The sequence below is a fragment of the Myotis yumanensis genome, unplaced genomic scaffold, assembly GCF_028538775.1.
Source record: "Myotis yumanensis isolate MYYU_CA2020_CCGP unplaced genomic scaffold, mMyoYum1.0.hap1 SCAF_1, whole genome shotgun sequence".
Lineage (NCBI taxonomy): Eukaryota > Metazoa > Chordata > Mammalia > Chiroptera > Vespertilionidae > Myotis > Myotis yumanensis.
In genome coordinates this window covers 170,137,645-170,157,348 of record NW_027223752.1, presented here as the reverse complement: position 1 = coordinate 170,157,348, position 19,704 = coordinate 170,137,645, and the positions used below count along the sequence as shown (strand labels likewise).

The 19,704-nt window shown below is 38.4% G+C and overlaps 1 protein-coding gene across 2 annotated transcripts in view; it reads left to right on the top strand.

The window, feature by feature from the left end:
* Window positions 1-19,704, top strand: part of BANK1 (B cell scaffold protein with ankyrin repeats 1) — a 330,602-nt gene that overhangs the window by 281,360 nt on the left and 29,538 nt on the right. For both annotated transcript variants that reach the window (XM_070392081.1, XM_070392074.1), the window contains exon 11: window positions 12,723-12,788. In XM_070392081.1, coding sequence (XP_070248182.1) covers window positions 12,723-12,788 — 66 coding nt within the window. The remainder of the gene's footprint in view (window positions 1-12,722; window positions 12,789-19,704) is intronic.

Genomic DNA, 19,704 nt, shown 5'->3' with positions numbered 1-19,704 from the left:
CTATTACTTAAGCTGTATGTATTGAGAAACTTGTATAAGAAAATTAAGACAGTGTGTATGTTATTTACCAGTGTATAATATACTTAGTTAACAGTTACCTGCTGCTGATAATGTTCAAGAAACTATTACAAAATAGGAAACGATGACAAATTTTTTAAATGTTTCAGCTAAAATTAAATGTGCTGGAACAATTATCTAGATTATTAAGGCAGGGGAGAAGCTGTAATGAGAAATTCTCAGATTGTCTTAGTGACCTTGAGAATATTACTGGCTCTTTGACAAGGTTGTTATTTACCAATGAATATTTTTAAAGCAAGAACATAGATGTAGCTTAATACAATATTTTGGTTATATTTTAGAAATCACTAAGGAGGTACATCATCTTCTCTGTCCTGAGCCTGGAGTTCTCTGGTCCACAAGTACAGACTCTCCTGTTGTGTGGTTCTCCTCTTTGCACTTTATCTTCTCATCCTTCAATTGGCTGCCATAGTCTTATTTTCTATAAGCTCTTTCTTGTTCTCTGTTTCTCCTTTGGTGTACCATTCTGTTTTTATTGGGGGGAGGGGTGCAGTATAATTCAAAAGTTTGGCTGTTGTTTTTATTTCATTTTGCTTTTATTTTTAAATTTGGGGGATTTTTATTTTTCTTCAATTCTCATGTTGTCTTTATTATCTTCATTTGTTGCTTATGTGGTCTAGAATGCTTAATATTTGATCAAATATCTGGCTATCTTAACTACATTCTTTTTAAAAATATATACTTTTATTGATTTCAGAGAGAGAGGGAGAGGGAGAGGGAGATAAAAACATCAATGATGAGAGAGAATCATTGATTAGCTGCCTCCTGCACTCGCCTACTGGGGATTAAGGCCGCAACCTAGGCATGTGACCAGAAACTGAACTGTGACCTTCTTATTCATAGGTAGATGCTCAACCACTGAGCCACTCTGGCCACACACACACACACACACACACACAGGAACTTTAAAGAATCTTAGAAATCTAAGAAAGTATAAAGGTTATTTATCTCATGTACTTGTAAGCCAAACACCCTTAAAACTTCATAGGAATTCTTTCTAATTCAAACTCACAATCTAATTTGTTCTCACAACATTTGTGTTATATGCAGAGAGGAACCAGTGTTATAATGTATAATTTAAAAAAAATATTTTTACATTTAAGTATATAAAAGGTAGTTTCCTCGTCAGCCAATTCTTTCTTGAAGTTCTTTGCATTCCACAGGGTAAAGGTCACCAGCTCTTCCCTCTTTTTTCTAGCTCACACAAATGTATTAAATGGAATTGCCACTGAAGTGGTAGCAGAATGTAGGCACATCCAGGGTATGTTAATGTAGCCAAAGAAGAAGGGTGTGGAGTAGGGAAGGAAAGAAGAAAGCAGGATGCAGAATCCCAACTTACTCTTTCAGAAACTCAAGAAAATACTGGCAAAGGGACTAGGCAAACAAACCAGTCATACAGGAAAATCATGTTGGCTTTTGTGAGATAATTAAGTATATACACACACACACACACACACACACACACACACACCAGAGGCCCGATGCACGACATTTGTGCACTGGGGGCGGGGGGGGGGGGGGGGTGTCCCTCAGCGCGGCCTGTACCCTTTTGCAGTCCAGGAGCCCTCGGGGGGATGTTTGACTGATGGCTTAGCCACAGTCAGACATCCTTAGCGCTGCCATGGAGGTGGGTCACTGCGCTCACCAGCCATGAGCCTGGCTTCTGGCTGAGCAGTGCTGCCCCTGTGGGAACACACTGATCATGAGGGGGCAGCTCTTGCCTTGAGCATCTGCCCCCTGGTGGTCAGTGCACGTCATAGCGGCTGGTCATTCCATCATTTGGTCAATTAGCATATTACCCTTTTATTATATAGAATGCCTACCCCTGACACAGAGCTCCTAAAACCCTTGTAATTTCCTGAGTAATATGAGTGTCTTTTGTTCTAATGAGGCAACTCTGTGTGGGCTCCTGAATGAGGGGCTAGTAACTGGAAAGACCAATCCATGATGAGAAGCTTGGAATTTCCAGCCCAACCTTCATTCTCTTGAGAAGGGAAAAGGGCTGAAAATGGAGTTAATGGTCAATCGTGTCTAGGTGAAGAAGCCGATATAAAATCCCAAAAGGAGGGGATTATGAGAGCTTCCAGGCTGGCAAACAGATCCATATACACCCATGGGGACAGCAACTCATGGGCTTGGGACCCTCCCAGACCTCACCCTATGTATCTCTTCATCTGATTGTTCCTCTGTATCCTTTATCGTATCCTGTAATCTATACTAATAAAGAGCTAATATGCTAATGGTCGGGACACCATAACACAGAACGACCAGACCAGGCCATTAGCATATTATCTGGGGCTTTCCTCCAGAGACGGGCGGAAGCGGGGAGGAGCCCGGAGGAGGTGGGGGTGAGAGCCCATAGCAACCCCCTCACTAGTCCTTTGCCACCCACCGCTCGCACTCAGGGCGCCCTGTGGCCCACCTGCCAGGGGAAGGAGCACAGCGCCGCCGCCGGCGGGAGGCTTCCACGTTTTCCTCTGGCGCAATGACAGGTTGGAGCCTGGAGAAGGGGGGACCAGCCCCAGGTGACTCAAGGGACTGAGGTTGGGGCTTGAAGTGGCCAAAGAAGGCCAGAGGGTTTGGGGGCTGGGCCAGGCACACTGGAGCTCTGCATGGACAGGTTTGGGTGTCAAGGCAGGGCAGCTCTGTGCCATGTCACACGCTGGGCTCCTAGTAAACATAGAAATGTAAGTAACTGTTTCCCTGAGTTGTGTGGAGAGGGGACCCACACAGTGTGGGACAAAGTTCTAGGGCATTTACGTATAGATAAGCATTCTAACTGCTTTCATACAGCATAACATATCAGAGAGAAGCTGGTTCCACCATCACCACCATCTACTACTTCCAAAAATGTAACATTAATGCACAATCAAATACATGGATTATTTTACTTGAGAGCTATGTTTCTTATATTTTAAAATTCTATCCCTGTTATACTATACATAATTTTATGTTAACAACCACAAAAAAGTAATTCATTTTTTAATGTGAAGTTTTTGAAGTCTGCTTGCTTTCAGTTATTGTATTCGCCCACCTTTTTCTCCATATAATATTGAAAAGGATCAGGTTCATTAAGCTTCAAGAATATAGAGGAATTAACATGGCTTTCCAGTGCTTCTTGGTGACAGCATTCTTGATTTAAGACAAATCAAGGGAAGAAAATGAGCACTTGCATAGTATAGATAAATTGGTGGTAAAACTATATTCATAAATCATGCAAAGAGGTGATTGCCTATTGGGGGAAATATTTTAACATCAAAGGACAATTTCCCATTTTTTTCTCACATAATTAATCGAACCAAGATCCTTCATCAGAGTCCATGTTTCTGATTTGGAGTAGAATATAATTTCCCTTTCAATTTTCAATTGCTACTGAGTTGCCCTTGGCATTTTGCAGTGCAACAAAGCTGTGTACGACCTTTTTGAGAGCCCCTCAGCTACAAGGACCCCAAAATGTCAAGTACAACTCAGTTGCTCTTGGGAATTTTCCACTTGCAATTCACTTACACTTGAAATGGATCACATACAATGCAGTTGAAATGCAAACAGGAAAAAAAAACTTGTAGAATCTCTTAGGAAAAATCATGCATATCATTGTAAATGCAGAGGGGAATGGTCTTTGTCCTCACTAGTGAAGAAATATGGTCAAGTGGATAAAAGTAGGCTGTAAGTCAGGTACCTTTGGTCCTGCTCTGGCTGGGTGACCTGGTCCAAACCATTCAGCTTCAGGATTTAGTATGAACATTACAGGTGCTCTTGGGCAGAGAAACCTTTATCATTCTACTGGTAAGCCCATTGTCCTTGTCTTCCCCTGTGATTTTCTCTCTGCTTCTCTCCTTTCCCTGAAAGGGGGCTGGTGCAGCTCTTCAAAGGAGCAGATATTCAGACCTATGTGCACACTGTTTGTTAGAGGGTATCAAATCTGCTTGTGTAACCCAGGTGTGTTAATGTACTCTCTCCTCCTCACGGTGCCACATCACAGAGACATTGAATAAAACCTAAGAAGAGCTTTGCAGACCATCTGTTAGAGTGTTGGCATAATAATGATGAACTTCTCTAGCCTCACCTTCCAGAAATTCAATGTCTTTATATTAGTGAAGGGTGGGGAAAGGCAGTATGCAACTGTGGTATGAATTGACATTAAAGGATTTGTATTTCCTGTGAAAATAAATGCAAATATTATCAAGTGCTTAGATTTTCATTCAGCAGCAGAGTGAACTCTGATATTTTTCTCCTAAACACATGGCATTTTTAGAGTCTCTGTTAAAGATGTCTTTAGTAAGAAGCTTAATAGTCCGAGTAGTAGTTTTTAACTGGTGGTGATTTGCCTCCCAGAACACATTTGGCAATGTTTAAAGACATTCCCGGTTGTCCCGATGGGACAGTACTATCGGTATTTAGTGGATGGAGACCAGAGATGCCGCTAACCATCCTGCAATGCACATGACAGGCTCCACTGCAAAGAATTCTCCAGTCCAAGATGTCATTGGTGCCGAGGTTGAGAAACCATGCCTTGGGTTGTTTCCATTGTTAAGACAGAGTAAACATTTTAATACTTGAGAGAACGCTCATCTGAAGGTGAAATCATAGATGTGTCAAACAGCCAGCTATCGACACAAATTTTCTTTATTCTCACTTTACATTTCCTGAATTCACAATAGTTTTCACCAGCACTTTTAATGCATGTGCCTCTTTTATTCTAATTTAAATATGTTTCCTTAGAGAAAAATAAGGTGCTCTGTGGGGCTGTCCCCCTGGGAAGCACCTCTGAGGACCTGGCAGCTGGTAGAGTGAAATTTATGAAGACTGTGAAGCCTGATGAAACTGAATTTGAATTATGACTTTAGCCACTTAAAAGTTTTATAATTATGTTGAAGTTACATGATCTTGTTTTATTTGCTTAATATTAAAAAAAAAGAAATACCAGTACCTACTTCGGAGAGTTTTCATGAGAATTACAACTACATATGTATAGTAGAGGGCACGGAGTAGGATGCCGGAATGGTAGCCTCTATGCTAAAAGGTGTGCCGTAGTCCAGAGGTGAGACAGGACCCACCAATCTCCCCAGGTACTATGCCTTTTGCTTCTTCCATTGGGTTTCTTATCCCAAGACATCATCCTGCATGACTTTTCCAAATTATTAACTACCAATATTAAATATTACATAGAACAAGTAGGCACAGCCTTGTTCTGTATATAAGTTATTTTCAATCTGCATGCATAGGAATTTTCTCCCTTAGTATCTTATTAACATAACTAGTATTTAATGTTTGTTCAAAGTAAGCATGACCAGATTCAGATTCTACTGGTTGCTTCTCAGGATAGTAATATTTCCTAACACAGAAAAACAAAACACACAAACAAAAAAGCACTGAGAGAAATTTCTTTTGGTCATTTCTAAGTATGAACCAAAAAGTGAACTCATCACAGTTTCTAGAGCAGTGGTTCTCAACCTTCCTAATGCCACGACCCTTTAATACAGTTCCCCATGTTGTGGTGACCCCCAACCATAAAATTATTTTCGTTGCTACTTCATAACTGTAATTTTGCTACTGTTATGAATCGTAATGTAAATATCTGATATGCAGGTTGTATTTTCATTGTTACAAATTGAACATAATTAAAGCATAGTGATTAATCACAAAAACAGTATGTAATTATAAATGAGTTTTCCGATGGCCTTAGGCAACCCTTGTGAAAGGGTCGTTCGACCCCCAAAGGGGTCGCAAGCCACAGGTTGAGAACTGCTGTTCTCGAGCATTATAGTGACTTTCTAACAACACAAATCACTTCTCTTTGAAATAATAGGGAAAATTACTAAGGATGTCACTAGAGTAATATATACACTTACATCATTTTCTTATTGACTACGAATGGTCAAAAAGTAAACTCAAGCAATGTGTCAGAATGAAATCATATGGGAGGAGATGAACCCTCAGTCCAGTGCTATGCAAACAATACTCGTGGCCTGCCTCGTAACAAGAGGACTAAGACCTGCCTGCCCAGTGGTGTAGTGGAAACGTTCTAGAGTGGAAAGATTCTTATTTGCACTCTAAGGAGTAAATATGCAACAAAAACAGTTGGTACTCTACTCTTGTAAAAAATAAGGTCCTTAGAAGTAGAAAGAATACTTTATAGTGAGATTTCCTGGTTTGGGAAAGGATTTTTATGATGACACTCTTATCAGACAAAGTTTCCATTATGAACTGAAAAAAAAAGGTAATGTTTTCTCCTTCGGAAACAAAAGCATCCATTTGTATTGCCATTGAATTAGAATGTCTATGCCATTTTCTTTCACACAGAAAGAAAATGGCTTTCCAACTTTCCATTTCTACCAATCTCAACAGTAAACTATAATCATGTGGGTGAGTTCATATGTGTTTGTGGCTATTTGTAAATTCTCCCTTAAAAAAAAAGCCCAATTCCTGACTCTATATGTCTGCCAAGCAGTAAACTATTTTCAGGTGAAAGGTCTTCATATTATGTGGCTGAAATGACAATCTGTGGCTCTGTCACCCATAGTGTACCTATTCAAATGTGGTAACCTGTGTTTGATAAATTTGTCCAAATTAATAACATGTAACTATTTGTCCAAATTAATAATATTGTAATGAATAACAATGAAATGGTGGTTTTTAAGCTGCCTGGAGTGCACAATTTATCTTAGTCAATTTGAGAAGAGACTATATCTCTATTCTGAGTTTCAGTTTGATTAGTAAGTATGACCTCTTACAGGATTAGAACATTTTCTTCCCTGTCTTTGCTGGCCAAAGGGGTTGTTTATATTGCTTTCTTCCTTTCTTCCTTTTTGTAATTAGCTTTTTCAGGAGGAACAAGGTAGGAAGAGTAAGGCTACAAGGGCTGCATTATGACCCTTGTCCTTTCTGAATATTTTAATCTTTATCCTTCTCTGCAGTAGGCACTAATGACACATTTGGCCTTTGCTTAAATGAATACATCCAAATGGAGGACAGCATGGAAATTGTGGCTGAGTCTTACCTACCTTTGTATCCTCAGGACTTAGCATAGCACTTAACTACAGAGTTAGCAACCTAATGGAAGTTTATTGAGTGAATAATAAACACACTGCTGCTACCTGTACAGTAGCATTCCCTGAGAACCCAGAATACAATACAGATCTGCATGTTTTATTTTACATCAAATCTCTAGTTTCAAGAATCAGCAATAGGCATTTAGTTCTAAACATTTCATTTTAGACTTCTAATGAGATGGAACATCAAGGGTTTTATCATTCATAATTCATATATTTACAAATGCATTTAGCTATTGCACAGACTTTCCATTACCTTAGCTATTTAAAAATAATCCTATCTAATAAAGAGGGAATATGCTAATTGACCCTCATGCCATCGCAAAGATGGCGATGCCCACAGCCAATGAGAAGGGAATATGCTAATTGACTGCCCTATCCTCAAAGACAGCAGCACCTGTAGCCAATAAGGAGGGAATATGCTAATTGACTTCCCCACCCTCAAAGATGGTGGCACCCACAGCCAATAAGGAGGGAATATGCTAATTGACTGCCCCACCCTCAAAGATGGTGATGCCCACAGTCACAAGATGGCAGCACCCAGTCCCCTCAGCCCTGCAGCGGTGGTAGGTGCTCAGCAAGGCTGGGGAGTCCCCTGGTCCCCTCAGCCCCCCAGCCTCCCAGGGCCAGCCTGAGATGCAGGCAAGCCTTGGATGGTGGCTGCCCAGCTGCCCAGGGCTGCTCAAGGCTCAGGTAACCAGGGCCAACCAAGGCTTCCGCTGCCGGCAGTGGCAGCAGCAGAGATGTGATGGGAGTGTCACCTTCCTCTGATTGCCGGGTTGCCTCCCGCCCCTGAGGGCTCCCGGACTGTGAGAGGGGGCAGGCTGGGATGAGGGACACCCCCTCCCCCATCCAGTGCATGAGTTTTCATGCACTGGGCCACTAGTCTATATATATAAAAGCCTAAGCAACCATTAGGACCAGCCGACCATCTGATAGCTATGACGCACACTGACCACAAGGGGGCAGACGCTCAATGCAGGAGCTGCCGAGCAACAGCAACTTTGTAGAGTGCCCTCTCGCACTCCGGGACCCCTCAGGGGATGTCAGACTGCTGGTTTTGGCCCGATCCCCACAGGCCAGGCCCACAGACCCGTGCACTGGGCCTCTAGTGCCAAATAAGCTTTGTCAGATTTTCTAAAAAGAGCAGTTCTGGAAGAGTCCTTTTGTTTGAAATAGGCTGCAAATGAGTTGATATGAAGACTGTTCTTTCAGAAGCAACCTGGAAAGACAAATAGTGCAAGTGAATTCATTATATTTCACCTTCTCTCCCTCCTCTGCTTTTCTGATAATTCTGCTCTGCTTAACATTTTGAATATTTTATACTATGCTAATTTTTTCCATTCAATGTCATTTCCATTTTAGAAAAAAAAAACTTACAGAAGTCATTCTGCCAATATTTGAAATAAATGAGGGTGGTATTTGGGACATTTACATTGTTTAAGATTATTTTGAATCTCAAGAATTGTTTAAATTTAAAGCACTGACAACTACTAATAATGCATTAATTTTTCTTTCTTCTCAAATTTTAATTTTACGTAGGAAGAGAAAAATAAGATTTCACTGGTGCAGAGTCATCTAAGTTGACATATGTGATAATTGCCTTGATAGCATATTTGAACATTAATGCAATCAAATGTGGTCAAAAGCAGTATCTTCCAAGAATTCAAACACATAGGGACAGGATCATCTCCATATATTATAAAAAATTAACATTGGTCTGTGATCTAACTTTCTAGTTTTTTTATTGGGTTAAGCCCCCAACCAAAATAATCTCTTCCTCAAAATGTGGTATTCTATTTAAATTTATACTCACTTAAGAACTTATTCAGGCACCATTTGGCCTACAATTACTTGGAAAAAAGAATTGATAGCATCTGACTGAGGCATTAAAGATCATCTCATCTAAACCCTAACTTTATTGGCAAGATAAATAATAAAGCCATTTTCCCATGTCACACATGTTAATATTAAGACAAAACTACACTTCTTCCACTACGCCAAGCACATTAACATTCTGGTATACAGATTTTCTTTCAATTACTATATGTTTAAAACAGACTCCCATCTTGCTCACCACAAATCTTGTAGTACAAACATATGTACTTTTATGTATAACTCTGACCCATAACCGAAAGCTCAGTTCCCACCATATCATGGATTGTATTTTTATCTCTTATAATGGTGGTATGGATGAACATGGTAAATATAAAGTGCATAAAGCTTTTTAGAACAAAGGTCTCACTGGTGGAAGCAATTTAAAATGTTTCAGCTTATATTTACTATAAAAGAAAGATTTACAAATTCTGGAACATTACACCTATCTATTCCTTTCCTAAGGCTAATAAAGTTCATGTTTTTGATTTGCATGTTTGCATCAGTGATCATTTTGATGGGCTAGCTCTTTCTTCAGGAAACAAATTAATGTAGGTCTTTTCCAAGATTACCTCATCTTCAAAAACACCTCCTGGTTTTCACAGCAATGAGAAATCAGTGTGTTTGGCAATATGCTAATTGCTAATTTGGTTTTTGTAAGGAAATGAGCTTGTCTATAGAGGGGGAAGAAAGCAACAGTTGTAATAGGTGCAGCTGGAGGGAATTTGGGTGAGGTTTACAGGTAGAGAGGATCTTTGTACTGTGGGGTGGGACTTCGTGCACTTCTTATCTTTAAAAAGTTCTGTTATCAGTACTACTCAAAACATTCTTCTTTCCCTCTGCAATTCTCCAACTCATCCCTATGTTTCAACAATAAACACTGATAAAATCTCAACAATAAATAAGTATAATACTTGTAAGTTCTTAATCTATAAAGTGAAAGTGTTCATTTAACATTTATTGTATTTCATGGAAACTGGGCACTTGTCAATAAAACATGTTTCAGTAAAATATATTTTATGTAAAACATAGTGATTTTTAAACAAATTAATGTCAAAACCCTGGAAAAATAATTATATTTCAAAGTTCTCAGTAGCTTCAAAATTCAGCAGAATTCCTAAAACTTACCAATTAATGTACTTTTTATTTGAAGAACATATTTTCTGAATTTGTCTTTGGATTCTGGTTATTTCCCAGATTGATGATGACACACTACAGAATTTTTTACTAAACAGTCTTAGTTATTATCTTAACAATATTGGGGGGAAAGTACAGAGTGTCTGCATGTTATTAAAATTTCAAAAGTGTTTTATTTTTTCAAAACTTTTAGAACTGGCCAATGAAAAAATGAAGCAACACTTGTAAAAATTCTTTTAATATCCTAAAACGTAGTCACAGGCCATATATCTATCAGTATATTTTATTTTAGAAAAAATGTAAGCCCAAAACCCCAGAACTTGCCAGTAAGTTATATTTAGCATGCTTTCCAAATACTAACTTGAAGCAGAAAATTGATTTTCAACCAGAAACATTTCATGCACATAATTTTCTTTAAATACATCACACTGAAAATCTTTGCTTCTCCTATTTGTAAGAGGATAGAAGAGTATTCTCTCTCTTGACAATAAGTGTCAAATCTTACGTAATAGCCCTGACAAGTTTGGCTCAGTGGATAGAGCGTCGGCCTGTAGACTGAGGGGTCCCAGGTTCGATTCTGGTCAAGGACATGTACCTTGGTTGTGGGCACATACCCAGTAGGGGGTGTGCAGGAGGCAGCTGATCAATGTTTCTAACTCTCTATCCCTCTCCCTTCCTCTCTGTAAAAAATCAATAAAATATATTAAAAAATAGATATGCTAATTAGATTGGACAGCCAAACAACCTTCCAGACGAAGTCGGAGCTGCGAGGGCCGATGCAAGCCACAGGGCTGCGAGGGCCAAGCCCCTTGCACGAATTTCATGCATTGGGCCTCTAGTATGCTTAATAAATAATTATTGATTTGATATGATTTAGGGAACTTTTAAAAAATTAAAATAGTGTCACCTGGAGTAATCCTGATATGACCTTGGTATTAGATGGGTTTAAAGAATATTAAAACCAAAGACAGAGATCCAAGGTAACTTCTGGGATGCATGGTCTCCTGATCATAGTGGTTAAGCACCATTCCTCCCACATCCTCAGCCTCATTCTTGTAGGAAATCCTGGTGAGCTAAGAGCAAGAGACACAAGCGTGTTGAAAATACTCTAAGGTTCTTTTCAATCCCCTCCCTTTAGCTCCTTCTTATCTTTATTTTTTAAGTTCATCTTTATTGTTGAAAGTATTACAGATGTCCCTTATTTTTCCCCATTGACCCCACCCCTACCCCCACCTCAGGCCTTCACCACACTATTGTCTGTGTCAGTGGGTTATGTATATAAGCATATAAGTTCTCTTCCTGCCCCACCCCTTCCCTCTGAGATTTGTCAGTCTGTTACATGCTTCCATGTCTCTGGATCTATTTTATTCATCAGTTTATTTTGTTTATTAGATTCCACATATGAGTGAGATCATGTGATACTTGTCTTTCTCTGACTGGCTTATTTCACTTAGCATAATACTCTCCAAGTCCCTCCATGCTGTCTCAAAGTGTAAGAGATCTTTCTTTTTTTTATAACTGCATAGTATTCCATTGTGTAAATGTAGCACAGCTTTTTATCCACTCATCTACTGATGGACACTTGGGCTGAACCAAATAGTTATGGAAGTGAAGAGGCAGTAGTGTTGTAAAGAACCAAGCAATAGATTAAAGTTCAATGCTTGAGGGTCTAAGTCATATCTCTACTATCATTGCAAAATTACTTAGCCCCTTTACAATTTAGTTACTCCCACCTCTTTCACTTATAAACACATGAGACTGAACTAGGTCTCCAAGGCCTCTTTCTGTTCCCAAACCATGTAATTCAAAATACCCATAAAAATAAAAATAAAATGGAACTCTGCAATGTTCTGTTTCTCAAGTCAAGTTGTAAGAGGTAGACATTTTTTTCATTAACAGATGCCAGAAGCTATACGGAACTTGTGGGTGCTCAATAAATATTAAACGATCAGTTTTATCTTTTATCTGCAAAACGGGATGAGTAATGCTGACTTGCCTCATAGAATTTCCTGTGAGAAATAATAAATGAGAACAAAGCACTTTTCAGGTAATGAAATAATTCAAATAAGCTGCTTTAATAGTTCTGAGGTCCAGCTAGGTGATACAGGAGTAAATTGCGTTGTTTTTTTTTTATTATTATTACATCTGTGAAATACAGCAGGCTTTTCATCTGTTTTGGAAGAAACAGTCATTATCCTTGCTTATCACCAAGAAGTCAAGCATGAGTAATTTCTGTGCAAATGGAATTTTTCATATGATTTTAACATTTATCACTTTTAACAGAATGCAGCTTTTATCTTTACCTGATATCAAAATGAAATCATATCTTGATTTAAATGGTTTAATGAGGCAGTGCATCGGCATTATACTACTCAGCCCACAGAATGCCTTTTGAAATGACTGATAAGCTGCACAAATGAGAAAATTGTAAACTTCATAATCCTCCTACTCAAAAATAATACAATTCAAGAATTGTTACTAAGAAAAATGATGTGTTGCATTCTAGATTCTTGGAGCTTTCCAGAGTTTGTTCTTATTGATAATTATGTTCAATAAATAACATGTGCTATCTTTTTTTAGTGTTTCAACAAAAGGCAGCCAGAAGACAATCTGATGGTGACAAGTTCCATGGTCCCAGGAAACAAGGTACTGACACACACTTCAGTTTATTTATCTCTAAGGAAGAGTTAAAGAAGCCTTATGAATACTAAGTAAAGTCTCTTGGGATAGAAGTAAATAAGTGTGCTTGACTAATTTTACTCTTTTGTCTAACCCACATAAAATGTTGCCATAATAATACAAAACAATATTTTAATTGAGAAAGGCCAGGATATTTGTGGTGATGGTGATGATGTTGAGCAGGGCTCTAGGAAGGTCAAGTAAGACAAATTCTCGAACATACATCAGAGACTGTGCTTTCATAGACCTTCAGAGAGAAGCCGCTGAGATTACTTGAAGGGAGGGCCAGAATATTGATTGCCCCCAAAATGGGACCAGCGTGGGGTTTTTGTGCTCTATATTAAACTTCAATCAAAGTTTGCTCCCTTTTCTCACTATTCTTGCCTTCTACACTTGATCCAAACATTTTTTTGAGCAATTATTTGTCATGCAGAGGAGAGCTAAAAACTGTAGCTATAGAAACATATCATACAAGAGGACTGTTTTCCTCTTGCTCATTAAAGAGGCAGCTGCCCCCCAGTTTTCCTTCATACAGTTGGTTCCTAGTGAAAAGAGAGAATCTAGTTATTTATTATGATTTTTTCTGATAATAAGGCCTTAGTTAAAGGTCAAAAATGAAAAATATAACAGGTGGCAGAGGTGGAGCTAACACTGGCTGGCTTGATAATCAATGAGCATGCTCGGATGCTTTTAACCTCAACCTACCTTTGAAAAAACTTCAGTCCAACATAATATTACCTTGAAATTGTTACCACTAAATTATTGAGAGAGGCATTAAAATAAAACCGGGAAATTTCACAACAGCTACTAAACACTCACATAGTCACCTTTTGTGCCATTGTGAAGATAGCTGGGTACTGACTGTGCCAACTTCAAAAACCTACTGAGTATTATATTCAGAACCTCAATGGACCTGCTCATTGGAATGTCTTCCAAACAAAGCTGTGTCCCTAAAAGGATTACTATTCATCCATGACTTCAAGTAGTCTTTCCCACAGCAAAAAGCTTCTACTTTGATCATTCTTCCAATTAAGTAGATGGTGTTTGAAGGCGACACATGACAAAGCTGAACTTCTAGTCTCCCATGAATCACTTGGCTATGCTGCTTATAGATTTACATGCAAAAATTCGATTTGACAATTTTCCATTTCTAGGATTCCATATTTATTCTACCACCAAGCCTTTGGCTCTCTTAAGAAATTAATGCAGAATTTCATAGGAGATCATTGTGCAAATAGCATCAAACAGTCACTGAAGAATTAAACAAATTTAAAAAGACCCTTCCTCTGTGGACCCCTCCACATACCTCACAGAGCTTTGGAAAAAGTAAAGAGAGTGGATGCTTTGAGCTCTTTAAGAAAATATTTCCTTGAAGCACTTTTTATAAATTATTCAATTACCATATTTCAGTTTAAATTCTATTAGAATTAAGGGGGAAATGTGAAAAAGGCTACAGGAGCTGAAAGAAGGTGACAGTAACAAATGTATGGGAGATCCTTGGAAGGCTTGATCTTATCAATTATTCTTCTGGTTGTTTCACAGAGAACAATTTATGGAAAGACTGCAAGTGTCCATGAAGCCTAGATGAGACTGATTATTATTCTACCATTTGTATAGAAAAATAGTCCCTCTGTGCCCAGAAAAAAAGAGGAGGAGAGACTAATAAAAGGACACAAGGACCTAATTATAAAAATTTTTGGATTAATATCTGTTCATATCTTATTACCTAATTTGCTTCAAAATGTCAGTGACCAGATTTTTAAAACTCTTTGAGGGCTAGGATATTGAAATTTTCAATCAAACTTTTCTTTCTAGATATATTTTTCTTTCTAGATATTCAAATCCAACTTCTTGATTATTTTCTTGATTTTTCAACTTAGAGCAGTTTCCCTAGATTCCTTTAACCCTGGACATCAGTAATTCAGCAGAACAGAAAAAAATATTGTTCTATTTGCAAGGACTAGAGAAATATAAACCTCATGAAAAGTTAAAAACTTCCCTGATTACTGTAAATTGAGAAAGAGAAGACACTTAAGAATAATTGGGAATGTTTTTTAAGTTAAAGACTTATAAATACCTAAAGGGTTTATTGTATCCAACCATTTTTGTCTAAACCTTTTAAGATATTTATGACCATCCAGTCCATTGGACATATAAGGCGATCAAAACTGCTTATTCTTGAGTTAATGAATATTTTTCAAATATCCTGGGATTCCGTGGTATAATAGGAAAATTAGTGCATGCTTCACCAATGATAATCTCTTTATTTAGTAGAGAACAAAAAAAAATGCCCTTTCATTAAATAGTTGTCAGAGTCAAAATTTTTTAAAGGGACTATAGAAGTTCTCTTAAAAAAAGGTTAAAGAAATTCTTTGTTTCACTATATGCTGAAAGGAAAGGGGACTATGTATGAGAACCAACTCTTTTCCCACTGAAAGTATGTGTTTCAGATGCCCTATGTTCACAACTGCCAAGGGATTGCCAGGAAGTTACACTATTGCTAAAGCAAAAAATTTTCCTGAGGAACAGAAAAAAAAATGAATTGGCACCATTTCCATGGAAATTCCACAGATTTCTTCAACTCAGTTCTTACATCTTGAAAAAATATAAGGAAAATTATGAGGGCTTTGGATCACCAATACAATTTTCCATCAAAATGCAATTTTAAAATAAGTTTTCCCAACTTTTTCGTTTTAATGTCACAGATATTTCTATTCTATTCTATTTGGTGTTTTTATTTTATTTATTTATTTATTTTCTTTATTGATTAAGGTATTACATATGTGTCCTTATCCCCTCATTGCCCCCCCACTCATGCCCTCACCCCCCCCCCCCCCCCCCGGTGTCTGTGTCTATTGGTTAAGCCTATATGCATGCATACAAGTCCTTTCGTTGATCTCTCCCCCTTACCCTCACCCTCCCCTGCCTTCCCTCTGAGGTTTTTTTCTTTTCATTTTTTTTAATCTTTAATTTCTTTATTGGTTAAGGTATTACAAATGTGTCCTCATCCCCCCATTAACCCCCAACTTCCCCCCCACACACACTCATGCTCTCATCCCACTATTGTCCATGTCCATTGGTTTGGCTTATATGCATACATACAAGTCCTTTAATTGATCTCTTCCCCTTAACCCCACCCTCCCCTACTTTCCCTCTGGGGATTGATAGTCTGATCGCTGTTTCTCTGTCTTTGGATCTGTCCCTGTTCATCAGTCTATGTTGTTCTCTATATTCCACAAATGAGTGAGATCATGTGGTATTTATCTTTCTCTGACTGGCTTATTTCACTTAGCATAATGCTCTCCAGTTCCATCCATGCTGTTGCAAATGGTAACAATTCCTTCCTTTTTACCACCCTGAACGCACGCAATCGCTTCTGATCTCAGAAGCTAAGCAGGGTCAGGCCTGGTTAGTCCTGGCATGGGAGACCAACTTGGTTTTTGAAATTAGAAAATGCCGGAGTGATACAGCAGAATGTGCTGCTTTCACACCTCCACCCCTTCCCAAAATTGAGCCTCACAGGCCAGTCAAGGGTCTATGCTTTATGTTACAAGCCAGAGACCTGAATTTTATCAGTGAGTTTGGAGTTGATCACAGTTTTGCAGTCTGAGTCATATACAAAAGGTCATAGAGGACTACTAATTTATAACTCCCAATTCCAACCTATTAAATCTATACATTCCAGTGACTATATTCTTTCCCAGTGGTTAGATTGTTTGCATTCATTAGGCCCCTCCCAAATAATAAAGTATCTATAAAATACAATCAGTAACTAGAAAACTGCTAGGTAAACATGATCAAGTCAAAGAATGTTGGAGGAATGTAAGGGCTGCTTCTTCAAGGGCATGGAACTGTCTGCTTACTTTTCCCTGCTCACAAAATCATGCAATAATCTAGGGCAGCAGTTCTCAACCTGTGGGTCTCGACCCCTTTGGCAGTCAAACGACCCTTTCACAGGGGTCACCTAAGACCATCCTGCATATCAGATATTTACATAACGATTCATGTCAGTAACAACATTACAGTTATGAAGTAGCAACGAAAATAATTTTATGGTTGGGTCACAACATGAGGAACTGTATTTAAAGGGCCAGAAGGTTGAGAACCACTGATCAAGGGTTAAGATTGCTCATGTCTCCCAGACGTGTTACATTTTTTTCCTCTCTCTGATATTTTTTTCCTGGACAATGCCAAGGGGCCTTTTCTATCCTCACCAGAATCATCTCCATTTTATTAATGTAGTCTTACTTCAGGCATGGCACATGGCAACAGATGGGGTTTAGCATTCTTCACATCTTAACCACCACACTGTGACTGATCATGAGTCACATCACAGATCTCAGCCACGCCATTCAATACTCAGCATTGAATTGCATCAAGGAAGTGTTGTTGCTATTGCTCTTGGAAGGCAAACCCTTCCTTTGAGGGTGGGGTTAAGTTGGGGGGAGGGAGCACATCCACTCTAACCAACTGCCTGTACAGTGATTCCCAGCCTTAGATGGGCATAAGAACTGTTTGTAGAGGTTCTAAAATGTGTTTGGCTAAGTCTGACCTTGGACATGGGCTAAAGTAGAACACATGAGGATGAGAATGAGCAATAATCTCAACACCAACATACAAAAAAAAAAAAAAAAAATCTAACCAAAAGAAACTATTTCAGAGGCATAGGGTCAAATTTGGCTTCTAAATACATTATATTTCCAAAATTATTTTTTAATGTTTGCCATGTTAAAACCCATGTTTAAAGCCATGTTTCATTCAAATCTCCAGCCATTTCCTATTATATAATTATATCATTTGCTACAAATGACTTTTGCTATTATTATTTGTTAACATGTTTTTCTTATTGTTTTATTATTTTGAGACGCATTTCTCTAAAATTATAATTCTATCCAAATGGCAAAATAAAAAATATATCAAGAGACTCATGTTATCATAAAAACATGAAAAAGAAGATATTCGTGATAATGAAGACTATTCGGGTGTGTTTAATAAGCAAACACTGAGGCTTCTCAGCCCTGTATTTCTATCTCCCTGGCCCCTGTGGGTTTATGAGTTTGCAATCCCTGGTGCAGTCTCTGCCCACTAATTCTTCTCTGCAGACTGCACAATCGTTATTGGCTGGACTTCTTGGTGCTCATGCTCTTGGGAAAGATATAGTCAGAGAATATATCTGGTGTGTTCTCTAAGTGCCCAGTGCTGCAGCAGTTTGATAAATGTTAAAGAATAAAACTCTCTCTAAGTAGGAGAACTGGGAAAATGTGGATGGTATTACCCTTATTTGGGGAAAAGAGAATACTGGTCTCTGAGGTATTTTCATGAAGCCATTTTTGCCAGTACTAGATATATTAAAAAGGAAAAAAAAGGACAATTTTCAAAATGTGGTCATTTGTACTCCATAAAAGAATAATGGACTCAGTTCTGTTTTTCTGTATGACTTACATTTCCATTTGCCATTTTGTTCACAAAAGCTTTTTTATTAAATTTATACCTGGAAAAAAACATAATAGCTGAGTTCTTATCTAAAATAGTAATGTGTCAACAGCCCACAGTGTGGCCTCTCAAAAATACTTGTGGAGACAAAGCATCAGTAAGATGGAATTCTTAATAACAGTGAAAACAAAGACTGGAAAAATCTAACGCTAGAGGCTGGAACTATTCCAATTAATTCTAAGACTGAAAAGGAGAAGGAAAGAAATGAAATCAGTAGTCCCCCAACTGATCCACAGCTGTCACTCACACAGAAGCTAATTTGTACAAGTTCTGCCCTCTCCAGCCCTGGTCTTTCTGTATACATCCAAAGTAGTCCCCTCAAGAGAAAGTGAGAGGAGGCGTTTCATGTGACATTTTGTCTCCTAAGAGCCTGATGTAAAACTCTGATGGAGGGATGGAGAAGAAGACATCTGTTAGTAATGTACGCAGGGAGCTAGGACTTGCAGACCTGCCGGTACATAATGCCAAAGAATGATGCCCCACCTGGAGGTGACTAGACAAAAGCCTGCTAAACGCTGGGGTCTTGAGCTGTGGACCACACCTATCAAAGACCTATGCGGGCCTCGAGTAGAAATCAAAGTTTGATCTGAACACAAGGAATAGACTCAAAGGATAAGTAATCGCTAAGTCTATCAGTGAACATGATTCTATAGATGTGTTTGTTCTCTTTCAAGAAGGTCAAATAATATGAAAACGTAGAAAATTACTCCAGAGGAAAGGGAGGAATTTTTTTCGTGGAAACTCAGGATAACCTCTGTAAATAGTTCTTTAATGAGTAAGATTGTCATGTCTTCCACAAAGTGCCAAGGTATTAACATGGAGATAATGGGAAACACACACACACACACACACACACACACACACACACACATTTCAACTAACAATTTATAACTTTTTAAAACATTTTAGCTTTTTATAAAATGTTCAAAGACACTAAACTATAAAAAGTATGTGAGCCTTCAAATTCAGGCTAAGATGAAAGTGAGCAGGTGAAAGACGTTGTTTAAGAGGGCAAGATGAGATGAACCAGGTGACATGAAGAAAAGGGATCAAGTGGCAAGCGAAAGTATAATAAAAATAAAAGCAACTTAGAAGCTAAAATTTCAATAGGAAACTAAAATCCACATTGGTCACAACAAAAAGGCTGACAGTGCCTGAAATCAATTATTGAAATAGAGAAGTAATTGGAGAAGGGTTTGTTCTCAGTACATGGAAAGGCTGAAAACAATTGGAGAATACGGAGAACAGAAACCCAACTCTTGTATAATAGGTATATTTCAAATAGGTTAGACAATACAATAAATAACATAGCTAAACGAAGCTTTGGAGAACGGAGTAGTGGGAAATGGAATATGCAGATTGTCTGTGTTCACTGTGATCCAAGAAAAAG